The sequence below is a fragment of the Plasmodium chabaudi genome (assembly GCF_900002335.3).
Source record: "Plasmodium chabaudi chabaudi strain AS genome assembly, chromosome: 14".
In the NCBI taxonomy this organism is placed as follows: Eukaryota; Apicomplexa; class Aconoidasida; order Haemosporida; family Plasmodiidae; genus Plasmodium; species Plasmodium chabaudi.
This window is the reverse complement of record NC_030114.2, coordinates 2,360,900-2,377,245: the sequence shown is the minus strand read 5'-3', so window position 1 is coordinate 2,377,245 and position 16,346 is coordinate 2,360,900. Positions and strand designations below refer to the sequence as shown.

Below are 16,346 nucleotides of genomic sequence, written 5' to 3'. Positions count from 1 at the left end.
TATTTCTAAAAGCCTAAAATTGTATTACAAATAATTTATGTCTTGTTCAGAATTTTTTTTTAAATCGATCTAAAAAGGGTATAATAAAAAAGGCACAATAAAAAAGCTACCTGCATACTATCTTTGCAAAAAGCGGCGTTATATTCAGTTTTATAATATAGGTAATGCTAAATAGAGTGTAACAAATATAGCATAAATAAGGAGGCATAATATATCGACTTAACAAGTCACTTAAATCACGAAATGCTAAGAAATAGGTTCAGCCACATTATAGTCAACACCCTCCACAAAATAATAAAAGACCTTATGGTGCATACACATTTCAAAATTAAGGTAATTGTTTTTTAAAAATTTAAGTCTTCATTAAATTATTATTTGTATACTGTTATTTTTTAGAAAGTGTTTTTAAAAAGAAAAAATTAAAAATTAATAAGCATGTACACATATAACTATTATAACATCGTCGAAAAATGAAATTCCAATGTAAATATATAAAGACGGAAAAAATAAAATGAAAATAATATAATAAAATAACAATAACAATAATAAATAAATACGGAAATATGTATATGTAGCCATGCAATTAAATTAGAATACACATACATATAAAATAACAAAAAAAAATAATAAATCGGCATTAAATTTAAAAAAAATTGAATAGTGTATATAATTCTTCGTTTTTTTGATTGCCAAATGTTATTTAAAAAGCCGGATAACATTTTATCAATATAAATTTTTAATTTAATTTAATTTAATAAAATAATATATATCTACAAACTAAATTCGTTACAAATAGTATAACTTTACAAACTTGCCACCATAACCCAAATTTTAAAATTAAAATATTTATGGGAACAAAATAATATTCAAAAACAAAAAAAATTTAAATTCTTACTCATATTCTATAATTCTACACAAATAATACAAACAATAACATAATCATTACAAAATTGTTTTTCTCTTTCATCGTTTTGTCTCGTATGGATTAGCATATGCATATTTTAATTTGTTTAAATCCTTCAAATTACTTACATAAACATTTTTCTCACATAAATAACAAAAAGTTCTTTTCCCTTTCTTTTTTTTAATATGATTTGTACTAACCCATTCAGTAGATCTGCATAAAAGTAGTAGTGTCGTAAGGGATGATGACAAAAAGAGAATATTCCGACCGACTGAAATAAATTTATTCTCTACTCTTGAAAAAAAGGTGAACATAACAAGCTAAAAAAAAAAAAAAAAATATTACCATTTCTATACCATTTGATCACTAAAATAAATGCACACTCATGTTGTGTAAAGAGAAATATATATAACATGTATATGCATATTACTTGAAAAAAGGCAACTGAAAAAAGCATAAATTTGATTGCTGTTCTTATTATAGCTCCATGACTATCCAAATTTGTTCGACATACTTCATAAATCAAATTGTACTTATCTATGTAATACCGCAGGAAAAAGTATAACGACCCCAAGGGCAAAATGAAAGGAACGGCAACGCTGCAACATACGAAAAAATAAGCAAAATAAATAAAGTAAACAAAATGAATGACAAAATAGGCTGCTGCTATGACTTGCTTTAAAATTTTGCCATACCTAAAGGTTAATATTAGGGCTAAAATCGTCGTGTTAAATCCATACCAATAGCCAAAATCAAAGGTCCATGTACTTATTTCTTTTTTTGTTACCGTTTTAACAATTGATCTGACTGTTAAATTGTAAAAAAATTATGCAAAAATTAGTAATCCAACGTAATCATAATAAAACAATGCGGAATTAAACTTTTTTTGACTTACTTGAAAACTGAGGAATTTGTAATAGCTGATTTGCACACGTCAAAAAACAACAATGAAGTAAATATCTCATAGCGAAAAAACCACTAGAGTTAAATAGGTAAGCCCCTAGACGTGTTGACCATTGCCCCATCTCATCGGAATACATAACCTTCAAAATGAAAAAAATAAAAACACATTAATTGTGGGTTTGTACAAACCAATTTACAGACAATAAAATTGTTTCTTTTTCTTTACCTTAATTATCGAGCTAAGTGGCGATAAAGAAAGTAATGGAATAATAATTGTATTTAAAATTAAAAAAATAAAATTTCCCTGCAACACATATGTGTGCTCGCTTGACTTTCGAATAAACCCAATTGCCATTGACACTCCAGTAATTAAAGCGGGTTGGATGATACTGTTCACAAAGATAACAATAAAGGGAGTTAACCAAGCTAAAAAAAAAAAAAAAAAAAAAAAAATTCCATAAAATGCCATGCAAAACTTTCTAAAATAATAAAAAAAACACACTGGGAGATAAACTTACTTGTTAAGATGGCACTGATGTTTCCTGAATTGGGGTACTCATCCCTATATTTTTTAATCATTAGTTTTATAATATTATCAATTGATGTGACTGTTAAAATAATAATAGTATTAGCCAATACTAACAAAGCATTAAGTATAATAAAACGCGCACATATTTTATAACTATGGTTTTTAAGATTTTTCCATATTATATCATAATTAGGAGGTGCATTTGATATAACCCATTTATTCCGCTCAGTAAAAGGAATATTATGAATACAATCATGAACTGATTTTGTATCAATAAATGAAACAAAACATACACCTGTTGATTTTTTAGGAGTCTCATTTTGAACATGATAAAATTTTATTAAATGTTCTTTCAACTTTTTTTTCCAATGACTTTTTTTACTTTTTTTAAAAAACTGGAATTTATTAAATATATTTTTTTTAGGTTCAAAATTATCTTTATTTTTTTTAATTTTAATAGAAAATTTATTTTTTTCTTTATTTGAAAATGGCCCTAAACCATAAAATATCATTTCATTATTATTATTAATTAAATTTTTTTCAATATGAAGTTTATATGGATAATTTTTATCTGCAATATTTTTATTATTCATTTTACTGTCCTCTAATTCATCATCTTCATCTTCATCACTTGATTCTTTAGAATACAGTTCATGCTCATCATTACAATCATCTCTTTTAGGTTCACTATCATAATTACTATTATCATCATAATTATTGCTACTATAATTTAAAGAATCATTTTTCTTTTTTTCATTACTATTTTTAAAATGATTTATATTTGAACTTCCTATTGTTTCATTATTATCAATATCACCGGCTCCTTTAATATAATCTATATATTGTAATATATCATTACTTTCTGTATTAACACGAATATCATTTTCACATTTATTATTATTTGTCATACCATCTTGTTCCCCATTACATCCATCATCATTGGGTGTTTCACTATCATATTTATTTCTTAAATATATTTTATGTTCATCTACCTTTAAAATGTCATCACATTTTTCACATTTCTTACCATCCTTACAATTTTCACAATTTCTTACATCAATACTACTTGATATTGAATGCTTCTTAACATTACTCGATACTTGCTCTCCATTTTTATCACATATAGATAATGTAGAATCTTTTGTTTTTTTATTTTTACTTAACAAGCTTCTAAAAAATATTCTGGATCTTCCCTTTTTAATACTTTTCTTTTCCTCATTCTCTTTAAGTAGTTTTAAATTTTTTGTTGCATTAAATATTTTTTTTTGTTCATGATAAACAATTGAATAATCTAAGATAAGATATGCTGAAACGACTTTATTATTTGTTAAATTACAAAAATATTTATATATTTTATAAGCATTTATTTCATTTTTATCTATATGGGATACCATAATAGTAAAATTTTGAGGTAAGAACTTTTTTGTTTTTTTCTTATTTGGTCTTATCTTTCGCCATAATAAATATATAAATGTATAAGATATTGCACTATATATAATTGTAATAAAAAATAAAATCGTTAATACATTAATATCTGATATTTTACCAGCACTTATATAATTAAAAAACGATGGATTATTTATATTATTTCGTGGTAATGATAAATATAATGGTAAAACTAAAAATATTCCTAATATACATAATGAAAATATAATATTTCTATTTGCTTTTAAAAAAAATAAATAATATTTTATTTCTGTATTAACTATTTTATCATCTTTTATATTTAAAAAGGTTCGAAATTTATTATCTCGTCGACTTTTTTCGGGTATATTTTCTTTTTTATTTCCACCCTCTGGGAAACCATTTTCTAATTTTACATCCCCTTGAACTTTATTATTTAAAATGTATATACTATCACTTATCTTAGTTTCATCCCGTTTTTTTCGTAAATATAACCATATACAAACACAAATAGCAAAAAATACTATATCAAACAAAAAAGCTATTAAAAAATCTTCTGTCTCATTTTTCATTTTCCTTTATCTATTTCAAATCGTAAATCTATTTTAAATAATTATGCACATTTGAGAAGGCATGTGAAACTATTCAATAACTCGAATTGGGCTTCTCGCTCTGTATATATGCATTCCATCACTACATACACACACCCGCGAAAGTCTATTATTTACGATATCGCCCACCAAGTATAAACTTAACTCGGCTAATCTTTCTCTCTATATATTTGAAACGGCGAAAATTTGAAGCGTTGTAAATATTGAAAAATTTGAAATTTTTGAATAATTTGAAAATTTTGAAAATTTGAAAATTATCTTATATTTCTGTATATCTCAAAGTATGTTCTATACTATTGGGTTTGTTCCCTTGCTCGCCCTCTATACATATTATACTAACTCGTCGAGTTGTATATTTACATGCATACATGCCGATTAACTGCCGCACAATATTTGTAAATGCACTTTTGCAGCTCTTGTTTAAAAGATTTCGTTTTGGAGGGATAAGGCTTCCCCTTCTAAATAACTAGTATTTTATCAATTCAGTTTGACAATCTTATATTAATATAATGAAAATTATAGTGACACTCACAAAGGATACCACTAACTAAACAGTTCACTGATGCGTTGGATTAACTACTATTCTCAGATTATTTATTTTTAACTTATAGTACTCCTATGTATTATAGTAATCCCATTTATTCTAAACATGTATTTTTTTTTTCTACTTATTCATAATAATTTTTTATTTAACTATTTCAAATGGAATATAATATTTTTATACTATACATTTTATATAATTAATAATATTGTTCCATTTGCATTTTTTACTATATATATATAAAAGTGTATTTTGCATAATACAAAAAAATAATAATTTTAATAAATTATTATTTCCCTTATATATATATATTGTTTTAAATGAAATATTTTGTTTTAACATGTAATTTATATATATTTATAATTATATAAAAAATGTCACATAATTTTTATATTTTAAAACAACAAAATGAAAAAAAATATATAACTATCTTTTTTTATAATATTTTTTTTTTTTTTTATAACATTTTTTTTCGCTTATTTTTTCGACAATTTTTTCACGTATATTTTAGTAAAATCCCTGTATGCATATTTTTATAAAATATGTAACATATATATAATATATATATTACTCTATAATAATATATATTTTTCTTACATACTTTATATTTTTTCATTTTTTTATAATTATTTATTATATTTATTTTTCATACATTTTAACCGTTTTAATAATTTTCCTCCCCTTTTTTAATCTATATATTTTTTTAAGCAATACATAATATACCATTTCTAAATTTCCAATTAAAATTATTATAATATAATAAAATATTTACATTTCTATATGTTGCATAAAATAAAACATATTGTTATACTATGCATATAATATATATATGTCTTGTACTATATATATTATTACATATTCCCATTAATCCTCACGATTTAAATAATAATATCAAAATTTTATTTTCCATAACCAAACGGTTGTAAAGAATATATATTAAATGTATGCACAAATCCAAAATATGCATATTATTTAAATATATATATCTCAATAAAACTCTATAATTTATTCCATATGATAAATATATAAGAAAATGCTATGATATATAAAATACTTAAAGCGCTCATTCACTTATAGTAATATGCTCATATTACCCCCATTTCTATGTCACACCTTACAAACTAAAAATGACGTTATATTACAGAACAATGCAAGTTCCTGAAACTTCGGATTTTCCACTATGCAAACACAATGATATAAATTGTTAAAAATTATAAATCGAACTAGCTCATATGTATGTCTTTCATTCTTTCTAATAAATAAGATACAATAAAACATTTTAAATAAAAAATAACCAATCAAATCGACATATATATGCACCCTGGTTTATCTTTTATTCTTGGCAAAATATCTAGAGTTTTAAAAACGATGCAGCCAATTATTCGATTTTCATACTAACTATTATGTTGTAATAGCTATATCATAAATCGGAAAATATATCTAAATAAATATGTATCCACTCATAAACAAATAATAGCCAATCCTTTATATTGCTCACTTAATAATATGGGTAAATGCTAACACATAAAGCGTAATAAATGAACTGGCACTAATATGATGCATTAATATTTAAAGACATTATAAGTAACACTTTCATACGTTATTTCAAATTTTAATGTAAAAGAAATAAAGCATTCGTTAAACTACATAATGCATATACACCTATATTTTTTACTATCCTATTATATGTCGTTTTATTGTGATTAAAATATTAAATTGTGTAAAAAAACTCCAAAATGTAAGCATAAACAATTTTTATAATATAAACAAAAAATTGTATAAAAAATATAAGCATATCATAATCCTATTTAAATGCTTATTTATTATTATTTTTTTAAAAAAATTTAAAACATGCTCTAGAATTAATTATATTTGTAATATCAACGTGTGTGAATATTTTATTCTATTCATTAATCACGTATTCCCACGTCTAAAGCATTTTAAAGAGGAACTTAAAAATATGGAAATATTTTCTTACTATAAGTTTTTTTTTTTTTACAAATGTAAAGTTATGATCCCTATACATACACATACATTCTTTATAAATGAGTAAACAACTTTGATCGTCTTCTTATGACTGTTACTAAAAAATTGGAAATTATATAGATAGGTATTGTCTTGACTTTTTTTCCTAAATTTATATTTTGAAATTGCTCAACTTTTTAGGTTAACTAATATCAACTACATATTTATTTCTAAAGTTTTATTTTTTTTATTTTAAATTTTAAAATATAAAAAGGAACCAATAAAGAGCTCAATAAAAATTTTAAGTGTACGTATATGTGTAATAAAAAAAAAAAATTATCATTTATATAATACCGAAATATGATACACCGTCATATAGATTAATTTTATTCAGCTAGCTATATTTTATAATAAGTTCAAATAATATATTCTGAATGGTCATAATTTTTTCTATATGATCTTTCAAATGTGTGCAATATAACCAAATATGTCTGAACATTTTCTTTATTTTACATTACCATGTCAGGAAATTTCTTAATTTTTATTATATATTTTTTTTTATTTTTTTCACATGTGTGTAGAATATATACAATTTTTTTGGAATACCCTTATTAATAAACTTAAAATAACAAAATAAAAAAAATTGAAATAATTAAAATACATGGAAAAAAAAGACTACATATGGAATAAATCTGAATATATAAGTAAACATATGCATTAATGCATATGATACAACATTTTATATAAAGACATAATTAGGCATACATAAATAGCATATTAAGTTGATATTTTTTAATTAGTTATATGATATGCCATTAAATTATTACAAAAAATACATCCATATTTAAGCTAGTTACTATTTGCCCTTATACACAATATTGCATGTGCAAAATGAAATGAAATTTGTTACACAACAAACAATAGGTGTAGAAAAATTATACTTGCAATAATGTGTAGTATGCTTTTTTAATCGTTTTTTTTGTATTTTTCTTTAATACGTGGATAAAATATACGGACATGTTGCATAAGTAATACACGCGTTATATATACATATCAATACATTTGCATATTTAATTAGTTATATAATTACTTTTCCACACACTTATACTCATTCCTGCATTTACTAAGTCTACATAACTCATAACTGTAGTAGTTGCCTGCACGGAAAAAGAGTAATTTTTTCATCACCAATAAATTTTTTTTTTCATTACATTGTAAGGCCTCTATTTTGTACTTACTATTTTTTTTATTTTGCCGTCTACATTTAAGCATGGTACTTATTTTATTTTTTTAAATTGATTCATGAACTCTTGAATGTTCCAAATAAAACAATATATGAACGAACATACATTGTTTAGAACTTCAAAGCCAATCCCAATAGGAATGTTGGCAAAATGAGAATACTGTTGTATACTCTTCTTTTATGTATTTGCTCTGGTTTCACAAAAGGCCAAAAAGCACATAATTTTGATAATATAATAAAATATCTTAAAGAAATAAAAATAATACCACAATACATACCAGATCAGCTAGAAGAAAATATTCAAATAATTCCACCATATTTAGCATATAAATACAAAAATAGAATATATTATATACATAACAATGTTGATATATATCCAGTAATTGATATAAAACCAAAACCGATCTTCCCAATAGACCCAGAAGATATAGCTGAATGTGGTCATAATAATCCAAAGAATCCAATTGACGAAGAACTTGAAGAAGATGATGACGATACAGTTGATACAAACACATTTGTTGTAGATAATGAGACAGGTATGTATGTACCGAACATACAAATAGATGGCATAGATGGACAAACAGGAATAAGTGCCGGGTTTGAAATCCCAAAAAATAATCAAGTTCCAACAGATCAAAATGGACCCAATGCAATTGTGAATATATTTCCTGGGGAAGGATGTACTAACTTTCCAATAGGAGAAATCGTAGATATTAAAGAAAATAAAGAAATTTGTAAGGATATTAAAACTGGATTTGAAATATTTTATAAAGATAATTTATATGAATACGATGAACAAAATGAAAAGGCACCATCACATAATATCAACATATCTGATTTCTATACCTTTTTAAATGCTATACACATTTTATTTCACGAAGGAGAATATAATAAAAATTATACAATAAATAATATTCCAGTTAATGATGTTAAATTATTTATGAAAGAAGTATATATTAATATTCATAATTCTTTAAAAACATATATATTATTTTCCGGATTAAATTTTAGTGATTATACATATAGCCCAAATGAGTTTTCTATAGATTCATTATTAAATGACTTTTACCATTTAACTAATGACTCCAATGATAATATGAGTGGATCTTTTGAAAATATAGAAAGATTACTAAAATATGTGGCAACATCAAAAAGTAAATTAACAATAAAACTCGTAGAAAATGCAATTAAAAGTTTTTTAGATGAACATAACTTAATGGTCTTAGATATAAAATTAATAGCACACATATTTTCAACCAATAGAGTATTAAACTATAATGAAAATGATATTATTAAATATGCAGCTGATTTAGTAAATATTTCTGAAATAGATATATCTCCTAGAATTATTTCAACAGTGTTCATATATTTCGCACAAAAAATAAATATCTTCCCAATGCCAAATTATCCAACTTTATTCGAATATGGCAATGTCTTGTTTTTAGAAAATAATGACCTACTAGAAACGGTAGATAAAATATACAATAAATTTTTCAAACATTTTTATAGACATGGTAATAATACAAACAAGGGTAAAAGTAATATGAGTCATGAGGAAATATTAGATACAATACCATGGGCCGAACAAATCTATTCAAAATTTAAAAGCACCTATGATTTATTAGCATTTAAATATGGTGCAATATTATTTTATAATTCGTATGTAAATATAATAAACTATTTAAGTAAAAATAAAAATATTAAAGATATCATAGAAAAGAATAAAGGAAATCATCAAATAAAAACTCTAGATCAATTTATAAATGAATTAATAAAGCTTTTACAAATTGCACCACCTGAATCAAACACAGTAAAAGGAACAAAAGAATCATTGCCAATATTTATAAGCCTAAAAGATACGAACAGACATAATAGTAGAGTTCTTTCTGAAGATTTTGATGAAGACGATATTGATATCCATGAAACGTTAGAGGAATATAATGACACATCCGATCAAGAAAATAAATATTTTAAAGAATTAAAAATAACTGTTGAAAATGAATTAATAGATGAGCGAAAAAAATTTGTACTCGCAAAAAACAAAGCAATAAAAGAGGAAGAAGAACGTATTCAAAAAGAAATAGATGAACTAGATGCAAAACATGAATTAGAAACACAAAACTTAGAAAAAGAGGAACCACAAAAAGAAATAATACAAGATCAAGAAATTGATAGACAATATGAAGAAGGTTTAGAAGAAGAAAAAGAAATCGATAGACAAAGACTTATAGCTTTAGGAAAAGATGTTGTCAAATCACCAGCAACTAGAGATTCACGTAATGATCAATCTTACTACGAAATAGCATTCAACAGTTTAACAAGAGACCCTAATGAAACTTATACTAGAATTGTTAAAGCAGGATATGATTTTATAACAAAAGCAGAAGAACAATTTGAGCAAACAGTTTACAGATTAAAACAAACTACAGCACCAATATATCCTGAATTAAAATTTGAGGTGTTGCGGAGCATTAATAAAAGTTTCACTACATTAATGAAGAAAATCACAAATAAAGAAAATATAACTAAATCAGATAATCTAAGTAGTTATAAAAATGATATAATATCGTATTTAAATGAAATAGCAAAAAAAAGTCCAGATGGAAAATATTATATGTGTATAGAAGATATTATGGCAACACAATATAAGGAATATAGAGATGAACTTATGAAATTATGTGATAAAAAATTTTATGCGAATTTTAGAAAAAGCTTAAGTAAACATTATTTAAAAATGATGAGAGAATTTAGAATAACATTAAAAAATGCAATAAAATTAGCACAAGATCTTGCACCTAGTTATGATCAAAAAGAATATATTCCTAAATTTACAAGCGTTTATACGGAAAGAAAAAACTTTTATAAAAATAAATATGCAGAAGATAGAAGGAAGATATCAAAATATCTAGACGGATCATATAGAAATCTTCTAAACAAAGATCACAAGCTAAAGCAAAGAGCTATTAATAAAGAATTGCAAAGAATTAAATTATATACTATAGATCATATTAATGATGCTAGTACAAAGTTATATAAAGTAGCCTATACCGAATTACAAATTGATAAAGTATATCTATTCAAACAGATCAGTGAAATAAACACAACAGTTACTGAACTATACAAAGAAAATGAATCTCTAAATATTACACTTACAAATTTAGAGGCAGATTTAAAAAATATTCCAAATTTTAACAGTAAAAACTTTTCAGGAAAAAAAGAAACTATAACCAAAGGAATAACTAGTGCTAAAGAAAATATTAAAAATAACACAAACAAAATTAACGAGTTTAAAGACAAATTTAATTCGCTTTGCAGTCAACATGACACTGTCGTAAAAAAAATGAATACCGTACATGAAATTGAAAAACAATTTAGATTATTTAAATATGAGATTGAAAAAAGTTATAAAAAGGAATTAATAAAAAAAGAAAAAATTGTAGACGATTTTACACATTTAAGAAGAGTATATAAAGTAATACAAGAGACTATCTTAGATTTATTTAACGAATTATATGATATAGAAAATCACCATAATGAGCTCAAAATAGATTTAGAAATATTAACAGAGAATTATAACGATAAAAAAATACAAGTAGATGTATTAGAAAAATTATATCAAAATCAAGCAAACACAAAAGAAATAAATATGGAACCCCTTGTATCACAAAAAGCAGAATTACTAAAATTAGAAGCTCAAATGAAAGTTATACAAACAAATATAGATAAATTAAAAATTAAAAGAGGAATTATATCAAATGAAGTTAATTTTATAACAAGTGATAGTGCACGTAATCCACCACATACTCTCAATTATTTACAAAAATTTCCTTTAGATCCTTATCTACGAACAAATACCGTTTTTGAAGATTTTATGGAAGATTTAATTATTAACTTTGAAATAGATAACCAAATTTATCAAAAATTTATTAAAATTATTAAAGGCTATATAAGACGGGTTCCAAAAAATGCTATATTTTCATTTAAATTTTTAGAAAATCACAATAGAAAAAAAATAATTAATGAGAAATATTATCAAGTTTATAAGAAGGGATTAAATACATATATCAAACATTTATACGCATTCTACACTAATTTCCAAAAGTATGTTGAAGCCAAAAAAAAACGAGTTACACCAAATCTGTTATCTGAAAATGCAGGCAAAACAAATCTTCTTTCACCACAACCCACTTTAATTTCCTATTTAGAACGAAATTTGATTCATATGGAAGATGTATTAAACAAGTTGAAAACAGATGTGTACATACCAGATGTTAGTTACGTAATAACTCAACCAGATTACTTTTTAAAAGAAATAAAAAATGATGATCCACAAAATGCAACACTATATAAAAACTTAGTAAGTCATTACACCCAATTAGTAGATATGGCATATAATATAAATATAGTTCATGAAAACATGACAAAATATAATAAATATTATAATCATGCATCAGATAGAATATTACGATATAGGGCATCACTTAAATTCTTTCATGAAGTATCAGATAAAATATATTATCTAAGTTTTAAAGAGGAAAAAATAAGGACAGCCATAGTAGATGGGCAAGTAGTACAAGTCGATAAATATGGAAGACATATCATGCCATTCTCAATGTTACAATATGTAGATAATGTAGTAGAAGATGTATATGATAAAGATAAATATTTAAATGTAATAAAGGAAGAATCTATATATCCATTCCCTTTAAAGCCATTAAAAGATGTATACATATTAGGAAAATCATTAAAATATAACCTATTACGTAATAACCAGTTGAGCGAGTTTAAAACTTTTGTTAAAGCCAAGATGTATACAATTATTGAAAACCATGACATCAATCCATACATATTTACTAAAGAAGAATTAGCAAAATTAAATATAATAAAAGATATAGATGCTACAAATAATAATATAAATTTAATTGAAGGAAGTTTACACAATTTCTTTTCACATTATCCAAATATTCTTCAAGGAACAGATAATAAGATTCCTAATCTGGTTGAAAATACAATAAATGACCTTTTAAAGAAACATGGTATAACTTATAATGCCTTATTAGAAATTATTAAATATTTAAAAACAAAACCAAATATTTTAAGAGTAAAAGAAATTATATTATTATGTGAAAAAATAATAAACAAATCAAATTTATATTTTATTAATCCTGATCAGCTAGCTTTTTTTATTATCTCTACATTAGATGCATTTAATATTAAAGTTTTAATGACAAATGTAAAAAGAAATGATAACAAATCAACTATTATCTCTTATTTAAATTTATTAAAGATGGATCATAAAAAGGGATTCGTTTTGTCTAATTATGTAAAAGATTTTATACTCAAATTTTTAAAGCCAAAAAAAAGTCATACACCATTAAAATATAATCCAAAATTATTTGAATTTTTACAAAGTTTAAATAATAGCTTAGATGGAAATGGTAAAATGTATGAAGCATTTAAAAAAAAAAATCCAGAATTTAATACCCAGCTATTAAGTTCAATCAAAAATGGTCTTGATGCCTTTTTAAAATATTTTATTCCAACCATATTAAGTACCCATAATATTCAAGGTGATTTCTTTGCATATGAAGAATACAATAAAAAAGAAACAGAAGCATTTCTCTTTGATAAAGTTGATGATACTAAAGATCTTAAGAAGTTGTTATCTACTTTCTTATTTTCAATTAATTCAGAAGTACGAAAATTACATAATAATCATATAAATAGTGTAAGCTTCAAATGTCTAAAGGATCATCCCCATTTTAACTTTGTAAATATGATACCATATATAGATAAAAATAAATTAAATGAGAAATTTCAAAATTATATGAAAACAACAAAAACGCATAATATACAACCAATAATGGTTTTATTTAGATTATTCTTTCATCCAAAAAATAAAGACTTATTTACATATTCTAATGTAATTAGTGTAGTAGAAAAATTCTTTACATCGGAACTGTTTGATAATGATACTAAACACATGATAGGAAAACTTGTTTACTCATTAATGGCTAGATTATCTTTTATAGTAGTTTCCTATTTAGAACCCAAAATTGAAGATGTAGTAAATGGTATTGATATTAATCTAATGAATCTATTCCACACAGTTATTAACAAAATGATATATACACTTTACTGTAAAAATGATAAAGAACATCTAGAACCATTTGTTCCTACTAGTATGATTAAAAATGATAAAGTATTCAAATTAGATGCATTAAAAATATATAACGAATTTTTGATGACTTTACCTGATCAAGATAAAAGATCTGCAATCAACTTTTTCCAAACAGATTTCCCAAATGTTGCTACTACTATTATATCAGATGCATTAACTTTTGTAAACCATCATATGAAAAAAGAACCAGGAGTATATCATTCCGATGAATATGTTACATTAGAAACATTATTCAAAATTAATTATAAACTTTCTAGTAATCCAAATTTGTACTATGATAATTTTGATGAGTTTATACAAAAAAAACCAGAGTATACTAAAGCACCCAATTTATTATTTATTAAAAGAGCAGAATATGACAATTCAAATAATAATATTATATATAAAAATGAAATAAACCTTGAAGATATCATTGATGAAAAATCATTTGGATTATTAACTGAAGAACTGTTTAAAGAACATTTAACAATTAAACAAGTAAATAATAGATTCACAGATATTATGAAAAAATTAAAAGTCTTAATGCCTAAATTGCATGTATTTAAAGATAAATTAGAAAAATCAGGAAATACAGAAATCGAAAAAGATATATATGAATATATATATAGACGTTTTAAAAATATAAATATGTCTTATTCAGTTCAAGGTTTAGTATATACACCTATAAAAAAATTAATAGATTTTATCTTATTCCCAAATGTACTAGTTCAAAATGTAGATGCAGATTATATGACTATGCAATTAGGATATAAATATAATCTTTATATTAAATTCTTAGATCAACTATCTAAATGTTTAATAGATATATATTACTATAATAAAAATGACAGTTGTATGCGCTTTGGTAATTATACCCAAAATGATACCCGGATCGAACAGAAGGTTCTCAATATAATGCAAACACCATTTATAGAAACAATAGAAGTAAATAAAAATAATTATATATATAATAAATATATATCAGACAATGATGATATATTTTATTATTTCATTAATAAACTCTTATCAAATAAGGATAACACTGATAAAGAAAAATTAAGTATACAAATATTTAAAGTTAAATATTTTTTTCTTGAAATTACAAAATTTGTTATCAAAAAAGTTCTTTCAACAATGCCACCTTCCTATTTAACTAAAATGACACATCAACATATTCAAATAAATATTGATACCATAATAAATAGTCTATACTCTCTCTATAAAAAAAATAATAAAGGAAAGGTAAGTAAAGACCAACACACTAGTACCTACCTATATACAGTCGGTTCTATAATCCATTTTATGCACAATGCAAGTGATAATCTACCCGATTTTGAAATACCTGATGATCTAAAGCCTGAAGAATTAATTGTAAATCCAGAAGAATTTGCAACAGAAGATGATCATGATGAATATGATGAAGATGCGGATGAAAAAGTTATTATAAAAAAAGATCTAAGCGACGAAGAAAAAAATGATAAACGTTCTGTTTTTATGGGATTAGACGGAAAACAAAAAGTTAAAAATATTAAATATTATTTAAATAATTATATTTCTGAATTTTTATTAAATAATAATATATCATTTAAACATTTATATCAATTTATTCAAAATATGGACAGCTTTAAAGCTTATTTACCAACCCTAACCGAATTATATATTTTTGTTGATAAACATGTTAATATTATCAATTCTATTTATAGTTCACAATATATTCCATATACACAAACAGATGATATCATCAGTATATTCGTTGATACCTTTAAAGCACTTGGCCTAGAGATATACTCCGTTTAGAACCTTAATTTATTATCCTTACCCAAGTATATGCATTACCACCATTTCATGAGAGCTCTATCTATTTTGCTTTGAACCCAAACAACCATAACTTACGCAGTTTTTACTTTTTTTAACTGCATTCATTAATATATTCAATTTTTTTTGATTCATTGATTTATTACATTTTTGATTGTTGTTTTACAAAAACATTGGAACACAAAGTCCCAAAATATGAATAACTTAACATTGCGTGGGCACTTAAGATGAATATATGAATTAAGTTCATTATGAACAACAAAAAAAAAAA

General features: G+C 23.9%; 2 protein-coding genes across 2 annotated transcripts; one reads left to right on the top strand and one right to left on the bottom strand.

Moving 5' to 3' along the window:
- Window positions 1–963: 963 nt before the first annotated feature.
- Window positions 964–4,312, bottom strand: PCHAS_1465400 (CSC1-like protein, putative; the record flags this gene model as incomplete). The annotated part of the gene is made up of 6 exons (XM_739985.2): window positions 964–1,224; window positions 1,335–1,503; window positions 1,600–1,711; window positions 1,800–1,947; window positions 2,034–2,233; window positions 2,326–4,312. The coding sequence occupies 6 exons, from the start codon at window positions 4,310–4,312 to the stop codon at window positions 964–966; spliced, it is 2,877 nt and encodes a 958-aa protein (XP_745078.2).
- Window positions 4,313–8,251: 3,939 nt separating this feature from the next.
- PCHAS_1465300 (osmiophilic body protein G377, putative) lies at window positions 8,252–16,057 on the top strand (the record flags this gene model as incomplete). Its single annotated transcript, XM_016799860.1, has 1 exon — window positions 8,252–16,057. The coding sequence occupies one exon, from the start codon at window positions 8,252–8,254 to the stop codon at window positions 16,055–16,057; it is 7,806 nt and encodes a 2,601-aa protein (XP_016655098.1).
- Window positions 16,058–16,346: the final 289 nt, after the last annotated feature.